At 52.4% G+C, this 13,967-nt stretch overlaps 1 protein-coding gene across 5 annotated transcripts in view; it reads left to right on the top strand.

The window, feature by feature from the left end:
- Cmbl (carboxymethylenebutenolidase homolog) overlaps positions 1-13,967 on the top strand; it is a 20,110-nt gene that overhangs the window by 4,076 nt on the left and 2,067 nt on the right. For 2 of the 5 annotated variants that reach the window (XM_010612063.3, XM_010612037.3), the window contains exons 2-5: positions 7,704-7,941; positions 10,235-10,342; positions 12,004-12,146; positions 13,285-13,376. In XM_010612063.3, coding sequence (XP_010610365.1) covers positions 7,727-7,941; positions 10,235-10,342; positions 12,004-12,146; positions 13,285-13,376 — 558 coding nt within the window. In that variant the 5' untranslated portion in view covers positions 7,704-7,726. Of the gene's footprint in view, positions 1-55; positions 176-7,703; positions 7,942-10,234; positions 10,343-12,003; positions 12,147-13,284; positions 13,377-13,967 lie in introns of those variants that run through there. The other 3 variants (XM_010612056.3, XM_010612048.3, XM_010612042.3) reach the window with 3 other exon arrangements.

Below are 13,967 nucleotides of genomic sequence, written 5' to 3'. Positions count from 1 at the left end.
AGTATTTCCTCCCTGGGCCTCCCCTCCGGCCCCGCCCGCCGGCTTCTGGCCGACCTGTCCGCTTCCGTGGGGACTTTGGCCCTAGCACAGGTGTGACCGGCGATCTATATAAAGAGGCCCTCGGCCCTTGTGCTACCCAGCCTGGCTCGCAGCACCCAGACCAGCTCCAGCCAAGGTAAGAGCGGAGGCCACGGACAGGCAGCGGCTCGTGCCCACTGAGCTCCGCAGAGGCCGGGAGGTGCGGTTTTGTGTGGCCGGAGGCTGCGTCTGGGTCGGGCAGAGGGGAGGCCCTGGACCCCAGCGCTGTACCCACCGTGTGGGCCTTGCGTGCACGTTCACTGTGGGCCCTGCCACAGGTCGTACTGTAGGTCCGGTGCAGGGGCCTGGCCCAGCCACTCCGCTGCCACCCAGTGTGCTCGACTGGAGATCACAGCCCTGACCCCCACCAGTTCCGCCTTGAGGCAGAGGAGCCTCCTGCTTTTGGTACCAGGGATCGAACCCAGGGCCTTGGCATTTTTGAATTTTGAGATAGGCTCTTACCAAACAGCTCAGTTGCCCAATCTGGGCTTGAATGTGAGAGCCTCCTGCCTCAGCCTCCCAGAGTGCTGGGATTACAGGAGTACACCATGACGCCCAGAACTGAGGCAGGAAGATTGCCAGCACACATATTGAGACCCTGGCTCAGAAAAACAGAACAACAACAAAAAAACCCAGAACAACACTAAAAAGAAGGCGGCCCTGGAATCAATTCTTAACAATAGTGCAGGGGCCCAAAATGTGCTTCTAGCAATGCTGGGCAGTTATGACATCTTTCCGACTTAGTTCTGTAAGTAGCTGATGGAAACAGAACAAAGAGCAGTCCTGTTGTCTTTGACTGAACAGCTACTTATTCATTTCTTCTCCTTAAAATCCGAGTACTTTATTTCTATGATGAAACATCAAGAATATTCAGTAAAATGCAGGAAATAAGCTAACAGTCCTTCATCACTCCCACCCCAGTTTAAAAGACAGCGCCAGCTTTGTCCTGTGTACCAACTTGAAACTTTGTAAGGAAACACAAAGTAACAAACAATTCAAGCCAACCGTCTCCCTCCTTTCCTAGGAACCACTGTTTCATTCCCATGCACACTTTTACAGTAGTGTATTTATTTATAAACTGTGTTTTAATATTTTTTTAGATAGAGTATTGACATTTAGTTCAGCCTGGCCTTGAACTCACTGTGTAGTCCAGGCGAGCCTCAAACTCACGGTGATTCTCTTGCCTCAGCCTCCTAAATGCTGAGATTCCAGGTGCGCACCACTGCACCTGCCCGATCTCGTAGCTTGATATGTTGACAAAGACCCTTCCCCTTCTTTTTGTGTGTGGCACTGAGGGTCTCACACTGAGCTACCATACCCAACCCTTTAAAATAGTTTTATCTTCTACTTTGAGCCACTAAGATGCCTAGGCTGCCCTCCAATTTGTAATTCTGCCTCAGCCTCCCAAGTAGCTGGGATGACAAGCATGTGCCACCGACCCTGAGCAGGATCCTGTTTTTAATTAGGGTCAGGTTCACAGGGACTGGAGTTAGGATTTGAATAGATCACAGTGCACCCCCTGCCCTTTCAGGGGTCAGTTACATTGCTTCCACTGTTGCCCCCACACTGAGGCCGTGGAGAAAGTCCTTCCACTGTCCCTGCACACCCACGGGCCCTGTCCACTTCCCGGTCACCATGCACTAAGCCCCTTTGCTCCGCCAGGCCCTCCCACCATGACGTTCCTGCCCTGGAGCAGCCAACCACGAACTGAATCCCCAAACCATGAGTGAGATGAACCCTCTCCTCTGTTATGCTGTGGGCGTCAGGCACTGTGTCCAGCCGTGGAAGCAACTGAGACTTGTGGCCTCCTTCGTCTGTCGCTTGGCTGGCCCTTGCTAGGCGGCTCCCCACAATTTCTACCAGTGCCCACCCCCTTCCCCACCCGCACACTTTCTGTGTTAACAGACTTCCAGCCAGTCCTCCAGGTGTGCCCTGGCTTTTCACCATTACCTCTAGTATAATCCCCTCACCCACCAGTGAAGTTGGGCATCTTTTCATATACTTAAGAACCATTCAGATGTACTTATTATTGTTTGGTGGTATTAGGGGCTGAACTCAGGGCTTGTACACTGAGTAACTTCCCCAGCCCTTTTAATTTTTTTTTTTTTTTTTTTTTTTTTTTTTTTAAAAAGGCTTCCCTCCCCCCCCCTTTTTTTTTTTTTTTTTTTTTTTTTTTTTTTTGAGACAGGATCTAAGTCACTCAGTTATCCAGACTAGGCTCAAACTTGTGGTCTTCCTGCCTCAGCCTCCCGAGTGCAGTGTTTTTTTTTCCCTTTACAGTTGGTTAAAAAGGAGAAGTGTATGAACAGATTTTCTTCATGGTATGTGTATTTTGGGCTTCCTTTAAAAAATAATCCCTGGTGGAAGGAAAAGGCTGTTTCTTCGAAGCAGTTTCATTTTGCGTCTCCCCCTCAGGTTTCTAACTGCCGGAGGTGACTGCAGGCCCAGACAGGATTTTCCTCTGGGCCCCGTTTTCTCAGCTGGTGCACAGTGCGCCCCCTGCTGTCCGATGGGGCCTTGCTCTCGCTGCTCTGCCGCCCCAGCGCGCTCTCCCGTCCTTTGTCCCTTCTTGAGCCCGCTCCCTCTCCCTGTTAACTTAGTTCTGGGAGCAAACAGACCCACGAGGGTCTTGTGCCCACCCCATCCGCAGGTCCGCGGCCAGGGATTTCTGCCCCAGAGCCTCCACGGTGTTTGTCACGAAGTTGTCCCTCAGGCCGTAGTTTTTGGTTTGGTTTGGTTTTTTGAGACAGGGTCTCACTATGTAGTTGAGACTGACCTGGAACTCACTGTGTAGCCCAGGCTGGTTTTGGATTCACAGCGATCTTCCTGCCTCAGCCTCCCGAGTGCTGGGATTACACGTGTGGGTTTTGAAGGAATGTGGGTGCTCAGCCACTACAGCTGCTGCGTTTTATCCTAGGCCTTTTCTTCGCCTGTTGCTATGGCGATGCGGATTCGCCAGGTTGTCTCCCAACGCTGTGACCACATCACCAGTGTCTAACAGCCATCTCCTCATTCCCGATATCATGGCATCAGGTCCCCTCACACTGCGTGCAAGACTCCCCGTGTCCACACCTCGCCTTGCACTCTTGTCCCTACGTTCCTGAGGAAGGGAGTCACACAGTGTTCTCCTTCCTGCCTTAGCCTGGTTCAGTTTTCATGCCCCAGATGTAGCCGTATTTTATTTGTTATAGTCTGTCCCTGATTTTTATGTAGCCGTTTGGATTGGGGAATAGTTTGCCGGTCAGGTCCTCAGCTCCAGCTTTCTGCTGTGGAGAATGCGGAAGTTCGGGACGTGGGAGGAACCGTGCGCACACGCGCACTGACACCGCCGCTCTGCTTTGAGTCTGTGGTCACTGGCCGTTCCTGAGCCTCTGTGTCGTGCTCCTGTACTTTCATGAGCCACTCGAGAATAAGCTGCGGCACCTCAGGCCGGTTTTTGGTTTGGTTTGGTTTTTTGAGACAGGGTCTCACTATGTAGTTGAGACTGACCTGGAACTCACTGTGTAGCCCAGGCTGGTTTTGGATTCACAGCGATCTTCCTGCCTCAGCCTCCCGAGTGCTGGGATTACACGTGTGGGTTTTGAAGGAATGTGGGTGCTCAGCCACTACAGCTGCTGCGTTTTATCCTAGGCCTTTTCTTCGCCTGTTGCTATGGCGATGCGGATTCGCCAGGTTGTCTCCCAACGCTGTGACCACATCACCAGTGTCTAACAGCCATCTCCTCATTCCCGATATCATGGCATCAGGTCCCCTCACACTGCGTGCAAGACTCCCCGTGTCCACACCTCGCCTTGCACTCTTGTCCCTACGTTCCTGAGGAAGGGAGTCACACAGTGTTCTCCTTCCTGCCTTAGCCTGGTTCAGTTTTCATGCCCCAGATGTAGCCGTATTTTATTTGTTATAGTCTGTCCCTGATTTTTATGTAGCCGTTTGGATTGGGGAATAGTTTGCCGGTCAGGTCCTCAGCTCCAGCTTTCTGCTGTGGAGAATGCGGAAGTTCGGGACGTGGGAGGAACCGTGCGCACACGCGCACTGACACCGCCGCTCTGCTTTGAGTCTGTGGTCACTGGCCGTTCCTGAGCCTCTGTGTCGTGCTCCTGTACTTTCATGAGCCACTCGAGAATAAGCTGCGGCTGTCTCGGCCCATCGGCTCCCAGGACTTGAGCGCACGTCTGGACAGGACCAGGACCGCCTGCCGCATCCTCGCCCGCTGTCCAACTCGTATGGAGGTGTGACAGCAGCTGTCATGGTGTCCACAGCCCTGGTGTCTCTCAGGTGTAGCGTATCGGCTCTTCATCCTGAACCAGGACCCGATAAAGTGCACTCCGTGTCACTGGGTTTACTTCTCTTTAGTTTCTTTTCATTTAAACTTATCTCGCTACCTTTTCCCTTTTTACGTTGAATTTTTTTCCAGCACCGGGGCTCGAACTCAGGACCTTGTACTTGTAAGGTAGACGCCGTGCCATTGAGCTACACCCCCGGCCCCCTCTTACATTGAATTTTGAAGTTAGGCACATAGACCAGTTGAGAAACAGTCCTGCTGTTTTACCAATTTGTGAATTTTGTAAGTTTTCAAACTTACTGGCATACAGTTAGTTGTTCATACTAATGTCTCATGGTATTTAGAGTTTCTGTTTTTGTTTTACAGGCTGGGGATTGAACCCAGGACCTCCTAAATGCCAGCCATGTGCTCTGACACTGGCCTATACCTTAGTCCCTTACATAGAAAAAAATGTATTTTGTGTGTGTGTGTGTGTGTGTGTGTGTGTGTGTGTGTGTGTGTGAGCCAGGGTCTCCCTATGACATTCAGGCTGGCTTTGAACTCACTGCGTAGCCCAGCTGGCTTTGAATTCAGAACAATCCTCCTGCCTCAGCCAGCATCTTTATGTGACCTTTTCATTCTCAGATTGTTTTGCTCTTGTGTGTGTTAATCTTTGTTTCCAGTTTTCCCAGAGGTGTGCCTATTTTATAACTCTTCAAGGAATCAGATTTTAATCTCTTGGGATTTTTCCCCTACTGTTTATTGTCGCTTCCTTCTATTTTCCTCTTTGGGTTTGCAATGGCCCTGACTCACAGAGGTGAGAGGTCCTGAGAGCAGAGCTGTTAGCCTGGGACCAGTGTCCGCAGGAAAGACTCAGGCACTGTCTGGTTCTTCCCTAGGCGAGGAGGCAGGAGGAGGGCACCTCCTGGACCCAGAGTGGCTCAGCCTGTGGATTTGCTCAGCCTCTAGATTGAGAGAAATGACTATCTGCTGTTTACGAGCTGTTCAGCTTATGTTGTTTCACTACAGCAGCCGGAATGGACTCAGACAGGGTTTATCCTGTTTATTTCCCCTCCAACTTCTTGTTTTGTTTGTGTGTTTTTGTTTTTTTGAGACAGTATGCAGTTCAGGCTGCCCTTGAACTTGTGGCAATCCTCCTGCCTGACCTTCCAAGTGCTGAGATTACAGGTGTGCACCACCACGCTTGGCATCCTTCTAACTTCTTGGTGCTTAGCTTATTTCCATTCTTCTTGCCTACAATATGCAATCTGGGTGTAAAGACTTCTCCACATTCTAGTGCATTGATTATATCAACTTTGCTATAGATTTTTTTCATTGTGATTCAGTTCTAAATCTTTTGAGTTTTTATTTATAATTTTATTGTACTTATAGAACATATTTTATATAAAGTCTTTCTTAGGGGCTGGGTTGTAGCTCAGGGGTACGGTGCTTGCTTAGCATGTGTGACGCCTTGAGCTCAATGCTCAGCACCACAAACACGAAAAAACAGAAACAAAAACAAAATTATCATTGAAATTTGCATTGTGGGTTAGTGCCTTAGTTATTTTCCTTATGGGTGGGACACAATACCAAAACCCACAAGTTAAAGGAGAGATTGATTTAGCTAACAGTTTGTCGAGGTTTTACTTTGTAGTAGGTTGGCTCCTAGGGAGGGTGGCCGGGCAGGGGGCATCGCAGAGGAGCAACAGTCCAAGGCAGGGCAGTGGGAGCAGGAAGAGAAAAGACAGGAGAAGGGAAATAAACCCTTCCAGGGTACACCCCCGTGACGCAACTCTTCCAAACGGCTTCATCTCCTAACAGCAAGCCAGTTATGAGTCCCCATAACCCAGTCACCTTTCAAAAGCCCTGCTATGAGCACATGAGGCTTTGGAGAGACATCCGGATATAAAACATCACAGTATTCGTCGGTAGCTCTTTACATCAGCTTGGAGGCCTGTACTTGCTACTTGTTAATGAAGGGACCCATCTGTATCTTTTGAGGGAATGAACCTAAACGTCACTTTTTACAATTTTTCTTTTTTTTTTTGTATCACTGAGCTAAATCCTCAGCCCTCATTTTTTTGTATTTGTACATGTTTGTGATGCGCAGTAAACAACATTCACATGGGGATTTGGTGCATACGTGGTCGCATCTTAATCACTTTTACTTTCTTTGCCCCTCTCCTCCCTCCAAGTCTCCCTACTCTGAGCCCTTTCACATGACCAGTCCTTTGGTTCACTGCTGCTCTGTTTTCTTATTTTAATCTCAATTTCATTAATTTCTGCTCTGACTTTATTCTTTCTTTCCTTCTATTAGTTTTGGATTTGGATTGTCCCTGTGTTCTAGGGCCTCAAGATGCATCTTCCTGTTACTGTTTGGGATTTACTCCTTTTGTGTGCACATTCACAGCTGTGCCCTGCCCGCTTAGATAGATCCCGAGTTTTATAAACAGTCTAATTTGAGAATCGGTCTCCATGAGTGAGTGTGACCACTTTACATCTACCTGAGTTTATTTCAGTATTTCCCTGGGAGGTTTCATGCGTTGTAGTTAACACATTTCAATTATTTTCTTCCTGCTTTCTGCTTTGAAGGAGCTTTTGCAGGCCTGCCCTCGAGTCAGAGCCACTCTCACCTCTGCTTTCTAGGCGTTGTATGTTTGCTCGACCATGTGGTTTTCAAAACTGGGCCGGTGACCTTCCAGGCGGCCGGAGTGTGGAGTCTGTTGTTACAGGGGTTCCTTGGCCCAGGGTCACTTGTTAGGCTAATTTCTCAGCCTAGGGGTTCTCCTTTGGGGGTGTAAACTTGACACCCGCTTCTTTTTCCGTCTCACTCAGGATTTGGGGTGAGGGGAACTTCTGGGGTCTTCTTAGCTGGGTGACGCAGCTCTCCTCGTTTTGCCCCCAGCCCCAGAGTGGACTTTTGGGAGCTCACCAGGCAGAGGTGGCCTCCTCGCCAGTCTCTGGCCAACGCTGTCCCAGGGCCTCCCTGGACTCAAGACCCCAAGCACCGCTGTGAGAAGTGTCCCCACACTGGGGCATCAGTGTCTCTGGTCCTCTCCTCGTCTGGCTGCTCCTTGGCGGGGCTGGGTTGTGTGTGTCCCTTTTCCTGTGAGAGCTACCACTACCATTTCTATTCTTCTTCATTGGCTACATTCAATGTGCGTGTCCGGTGTTAGGGATAGGAACAGATCCTCACTGGCTTTAATCTTTGACGCTTCCAGAACCGGAAATATCAATTTTTCATCTCATAAGTGCCACAGATGGGGTTGAAATGAACCCTTTTCCAGGAGTCTGCCCACAGTGTACCAGCTCCGTGACCCGCAGGCCTGCGGCCTTCCCAATGACCTGTGTTCCTCTCTTCCAGCCCGGCCAACTTCAGGATCTCCGATGGCCAATGAGGCGAGCCCTTGCCCGTGCGACATTGGCCACAGGCTGGAGTACGGCGGGATGGGCCGCGAGGTGCAGGTGGAGCACATCAGGGCTTATGTCACCAGGCCCCCTGCCGACACGGGCAAGGCCGTCATCGTCGTGCAGGACATATTTGGCTGGGAGCTGCCCAACACCAGGTACATGGCTGACCTCATCGCAGGAAATGGATACACGTACGTACGAACGCTCTCTGCCTAAATTCGTGTGCGTTTCTGGGGTTTCTTTCACAAAGAAACAACCCAAAACCTTGACTGTGCTATTCAGAAAGACAGACAGACAGACAGACCAACCTGGCCGTACTCTCGTCTGCACCGGCTCCTTCCTTACCTCCCCGTGGAAGGTGACGGGACTGGGGTGAGGAGCCACACCTACCCCTCCTGATCTCAGGCCTTCGATCCTCCCGGGGGACACCGGTTCCTCTCCCTGTGCAGGGCTCTACTCCTGTACAGGGAACTGAGCAGACTCGTGGTGCTGACCTGGCTCCACTCGGGGTCCCCTGCCTTTGGTCCGCCAGGCAATACGGGCGGTGGCCTGCCGCAGTTAGACGGTCGGGGAATCGCAGGGAGGCCTGTGGTCATGGCCCGGGCAGGTGGCCATGGCTTCCCGTGGGCCCCTGGGGTTAGAGCTGCAGTAAGGCAGAGGGTGGACCGAGCCTTCTTCCTCTCCATCCTCTGGAAGTGGAGCCCGGTCCCCGGGGCAGCTGTTCACTGGTTTCCTTTGTTTTTTTTTCAAAAGGAGATCAGGGAGGCCTGAGGGTGCGCCTGCCCCTTCTCCTGTGAAGAGAAGCCCAGGGAGGGGCTTCCACCCTCTGCCTCCGGCACACTCGGTGTGGGGCTGGTGGAAAGATGCCTTTCCCGCATTTCCCGTCCCCAGATCCCTTCAGGGACCAGGGATTTAGCTTTCAGTGCACGCCCAGCAATGAGCCGCTGGCCAACCCCAGTGCCTGTGGCTGCGCTGCAGTGCAGATGGGGACCCGGCCGCGGGGCTCCCAGCAGCCCCTGGACGCCGCCTCCTCGTGGCCTAGGAAGCTGGGGCTCACACCGGAGCTCACTCCGGAGCTCCCTCCGGGCCTCACTCACACCGGGGCTCACTCCGGGGCTCACTCCGGGGTTCCCTCCGGGCCTCACTCACTCCGGGGCTCACTCCGGGGCTCACTCCGGGGCTCCCTCCGGGCCTCACTCACTCCGGGGCTCACTCCGGGGCTTACTCCACTGCAGGGCGGCCCCGGTCACCTGGCAGCCAGCTCTTCCCTCCCCGTGTCCTTACACACGTCAGGGACTTGCTGTTACACTCACCCCGTCATCCTCGCCATGACCCTGCAGGGTGCTATTTGCCCAGCCCTGAGCGTGAGGCGGGGTGGGACGCACCGGCTGTGACCAAGCCACACTGTTTCCATGAAACAAAATGACCGGAAGAGACTCGGTTTGGCGAATCCCTCTCAGCGCCCCTGCTCGCTTCCAACACGCTGGTCCCATCGGTCTTGCCACTTCCTGAAGCAGCTCCTGGTCCTCTTTGGGTCACCGAGGGTGATCGCAAACACAGTGAGTGCTGTTGCCGGGCGCCACTGGACAGAAAGGCAGGCTCGTATACCCCGCCGCGGGGTCCTCACGCACTGCCTCCCTGGATCTGTCCCGCGTGGCTCTTCCTCACAGGCAGAATGGCCACAACAGGTCAGTGCTGAGCGGATTCAGGACACGGAGGGAGCCGCAGTAGTGCGACACTGCCTCCGAAGTGGCAAGGACGATGGGGTAGGCCTGTTCTCAGTGAGGGGGTTCACAGCAATGTGCCTTTTACTCCAGTGCATATTTTAAAACAAGCATTTATCGTACTTTTCAATCACAGTCCTGGGTTTGATCCCCAGCACTGCCAAAGAAAAAAAAAAATGCCTAAAAGTGACCATGTGCCACGTTAGCGCACCTTGGCCAGCCTGGGACTTGCCTGTCCTGGCCAGGGCTCGGGCAGAAGCTCTGTGCTGTAGGAACCGGACTTGGCCTGAGCGTATCTGTTACCAGGCCACAGGCTGGCCCTGGGGAGGATGACACCGGCTCCCCGTGCCGGCTGTCTTGGCCATGGCCGGAACCTGCCGTGGACCTTGCCCTCTGGTTCCCGCAGTAGCTGGGCAGGGCTGGGAAATTGCTGGGTCATGGTGACTGGCCGGAGGTTGGACAGGCGTGGGGCTCTCAGTCAAGTGGGGCCTCTCGTGGACCATGTGTCCCACGCTGGAGCGTCTCACGGCCCTGGCCTGCACCCCCAGCCCCGTCGGGCTCTTGCCTGCTCACACTGGAGGCCGGACACCTGTACCTGTGCCACCTGCCCTCTGGCCACATGCTTGCTGGGGCAGCCATGGCCCAGAGCTGCTGTGTCCCCTGCTCCGGGACCCGGTTTGCCACCCTACTGATTCATTAAACAAATGCACACAAACGCGCCTAGCCAGAATTGAAAGTCTGTTCTCCCCTTGCTTTCTAGAACCATCGTCCCAGACTTCTTCGTGGGGAAAGAGCCGTGGAGCCCCTCTGCGGACATGAAAACCTTCCCTGAGTGGTTTAAGTCCAGAGATGCCAGGAAGGTGGACAAGTACGCTGTAGCCACAGGAGGGGTGGGGCTGCCCGCAGGGACACTTGCCCTCCACCATCTCTCCATCCACGAGTCGGGTCTTTGCCTGGCCCCGGTGGGGGTCCTGCAGCAAGGCTGAATGAATCAGGAGGAGCAGTAGGGTGTCTGCCAGTGACAGGGACCTCTCCTGGATGCTTACCTTGTCCAGAGAGCTACTGGTTTGTGGAACAGAAGAGGCGGCTTTTAGCTTCAAAGAAGTCTTGGTGCATGGACTCAGTCTCCAGCCTCACTTGGCTCCACTTTCTGTGTGCTGGCTTCATTCTCAGGCCAAATCTGTCAATCACTTCCAGGTGGCAAGGTGGCTGCAGGGGCTCCTGCCTTCCATTAGCTCTCTCCTCACAACCAAGCAGGTCTCATTTTTATCTCCTTGATTCTGATTGGTTCAGAAGCCCCTCCTGGAGTCAATCCCCGTGGTCAGGAGATTGATCTGCCTTGATTGGCCAGGCCTGAGCCACACACTTCACTCCAGCAGCCAAGGATGAAGCCCTCCCAGATTTGGTGGCTTGGGAGGGTCATCCAGGGCTGGAGTCTGGTGTCCCCAGAAAACGGGGAGCAGACATGAGCACAGATGCAACCTGTTGTCCCTCAAGTCCGAGAATTTTTATAGAAATGTCATCTTCCTTCTCGGCCCTCCCAAATAAAGCAGTTATTCCCCACAGCCAAGAAAATTCAAAATCAAAATGGCCAAAACTATTGTTCATGACATTATAGAGATTTAATCACTATGTTTCTTTTTTTGGTGGCACTGAGGATTGAACTCAGGACTTTTGCACTGAGCTGTTTCTTTGTTACTGAGACAAAATGCCAGACACCCATAGCTTAAAGGAGGAAAGGTTCATTTTAGCTCAGTTTCAGTCCACAGTCAGCTGGTGGCATACCAGAGGGGCATCACGGAGGAGAAACAGTCCATGGCAGGCAGGCGGAGGCAGCAGCAGGCAGCAGCCAGCAGCCGGCTCACCTTGCCTTTAATTCCATCAGGGCTACAGGCCTGTGGGTGGTGCCACTGAAGGGTGGGGGAGGGGCTTCTGCCTTCAGTAGATCCATGGGGCCACAGCAGAACTATACTATTCCAGCCAGCGGACTAATGCAGTACCACACACTCATGATCCAGCCACCTCCCCAAATCCCCACCCATGAGTTCATGAGGCTTTGGGGAAACATCCACATGCAAGCCATAACAGCTCCATTCCCAGACCTTTTACAATTTATTTGAGACAGGCAGGATTTCACTGAGTTGCTAAGTTGCCCAGGCTGGGTTTGAACTTGTGATCCTCCTGCCTCAGTCTGACAGAGTGCTGGGATTCAAGTGTGTGCACCATGCTTGAGTTAATCACTGCTGTAATGTTATGAAAATAACTGCTTGCACATAGTGGCATGATGTATTTATTTAAATGCACACAGATGTGTTATGCTTAAGAGAATGTTATAGGGTTAATTGTGACTTTCTTATTTTTTGATTTTTTGAGACAGGGTCTTGCTATGCTATGTACCCCATGTGGGCCTTGAACTCATGGCGATGCCCCCTGCCTCAGCGTCTTGAGTGCTGGGACTATTGTCTAACTGCCCTTTTGGGGCTCACCACGGCCCCCTGGATTCTTGAGCGCCCCTTCTTTCCGTGGTAGGGAGGTGGACGCTGTGCTGCGGTACCTGACACAGCAGTGTGGGGCCCAGAAGGTGGGCATCGTGGGCTTCTGCTGGGGCGGCATCGTGGTGCACCACGTGATGACCAAGTACCGGCAGATCAGGGCGGGGGTGTCCGTCTACGGTGAGTGCAGGGGCGGGGCCCAGCTCAGGGCCTCCATCTCCCCATCCTCAGCAGGCGCGCAGGCGGCCCCTCCCCACCTCCTTTCTCCTTTACGTCCACAGCTATGCAAACGCGCCTCCCCCACCCCCGCCAGAAGGCTGCACCGCGCGTGGAAGGGAAGGAAAAAGAGAGGGGAGGGGAGAGGAGGGACAGGCAAACCCCAGGGACGCGCACAAGGAGATTCTCTGCTATAGAAACGTCACACGGGGTATTCTGGGATATCGCGAAGCTCTTATGCTGATATTTCATGAAGCTTTTTTTTTTGTGTGTGTGTGGTGGGTTGAGGTGGTTTCTCGCTGTGTAGTGCAGGCTGACCTTGAACCCACTGTGTAGCCCGCGCTGGCCTTTAACTCAAGGCAATCCTTCTGCCTCAGCCTCCCGAGTGCTGGGATTACAGGTGTGCACCACCACGCCCAGTTCATAAAGCTTTTATATTACAAAGCACGTATTGTGCTTATTTATGATTGCAGTGTGCTCACATAGCCTTTAGTATTTATTTCAAATTCAGTGTTTTAAGGCAACACGTACCAAAATTAATGCTAACCATAACTGCAATCTCCAGTAAAGTGCCTTTACAGATGTCATCCTTGTCTTTTTACCATCTACCCCGTTTTTAATTTTTAAATTATGTGCAGTACCATGATGCTTATTTAGCTTAATTATTTCTCTCAGTGGTACTTTCGCCTACTTTTAGCGTTAAAAACTTAAATATTTACACAGCAGCAAATAAACTCCGTAAATCTGGGTCGTTGGCCCCGCCCCGCCCCGCGGTTGTGGAGCCGGCGGTCTTGGGCTGGCGCCGTATTGGCGCCACCTGCTGGCTCCGATCGCGCAGTGCATGCTGCGGAGCTCAGGATTGACCCGGCCGGGTGCCCTGTCCCCGGGCAAGGCACCCAGCACGCGTGCCAGAGGGGGCGCAAGGCCGTCTTCCCGGGCTCCCTTTCTCCGGGAGAGGAGGGAACTTAGCTTGCTGCGCTGTGGTATTTTCCTCCACTGTTGTTACCTTGCAATCTGCTGACGGCCTGTCTTTATGACCACCCATGCCCACGGCCTGTACTGATAGCACCTTTTGGGTGTGACCCCGAAACGCACTTTTCAGGCATTGTCAAGGATTCCGAAGACGTTTATGATTTAAAGAACCCCACGCTGTTCATTTTTGCTGAAAATGATTTCGTGATTCCCCTTGAACAGGTAAGTACAGCTTTCCTGTGCTTGTTTATGTATTAATAACTGGAGAGTTTGTTTTGTTTTTGAGACAGGGTCTCACTAGGTAGTTGAGACTGACCTGGAACTCACTGTGTAGCCCAGGCTGGTCTCGAACTCACAGCGATCCTCCTGCCTCAGCCTCCTGAGTGCTGGGATTACAGGTGTGCACCACCATGCCCAGCTGACTCGACAGTTTTTTGGGAAAAGTCCCAAAGGATTTATTTATTACTGTTTTCTACCATTGACATTTTAGACATGAATCAGGTGTGGTAGCTCACACCTGTCATCTCAGCACCAGGGAGACTGGGGAGGAGGATGGCACAAATTTGAGGCCAGCCTGAACTACATAGGGAGACCCAGTCACAAACAAATGGCAGTCACTGGGCCCAGCACAGTGGGGCTCCCCTGTAACCCCAGCTCCTGGGGTGGCTTTTCTAGGCAATGCAGTGAGAGCCCATCTCAAGATAAGCAGGAAATTTAGGGGATTTAGCTCAGTGGTTCCACTGCTTGCCTCATAAGCGCAAAGGTCCCAAGTTCAATTCCTGGTACTAAAAAAAAAAAAAAAAAAAAAAAAAG

The sequence above is a fragment of the Fukomys damarensis genome, unplaced genomic scaffold, assembly GCF_012274545.1.
Source record: "Fukomys damarensis isolate Sample0158 unplaced genomic scaffold, DMR_v1.0_HiC HiC_scaffold_1, whole genome shotgun sequence".
Lineage (NCBI taxonomy): Eukaryota > Metazoa > Chordata > Mammalia > Rodentia > Bathyergidae > Fukomys > Fukomys damarensis.
The sequence above is the reverse complement of the archived record's forward strand: the minus strand, read 5'-3'. Positions and strand labels throughout refer to the sequence as shown.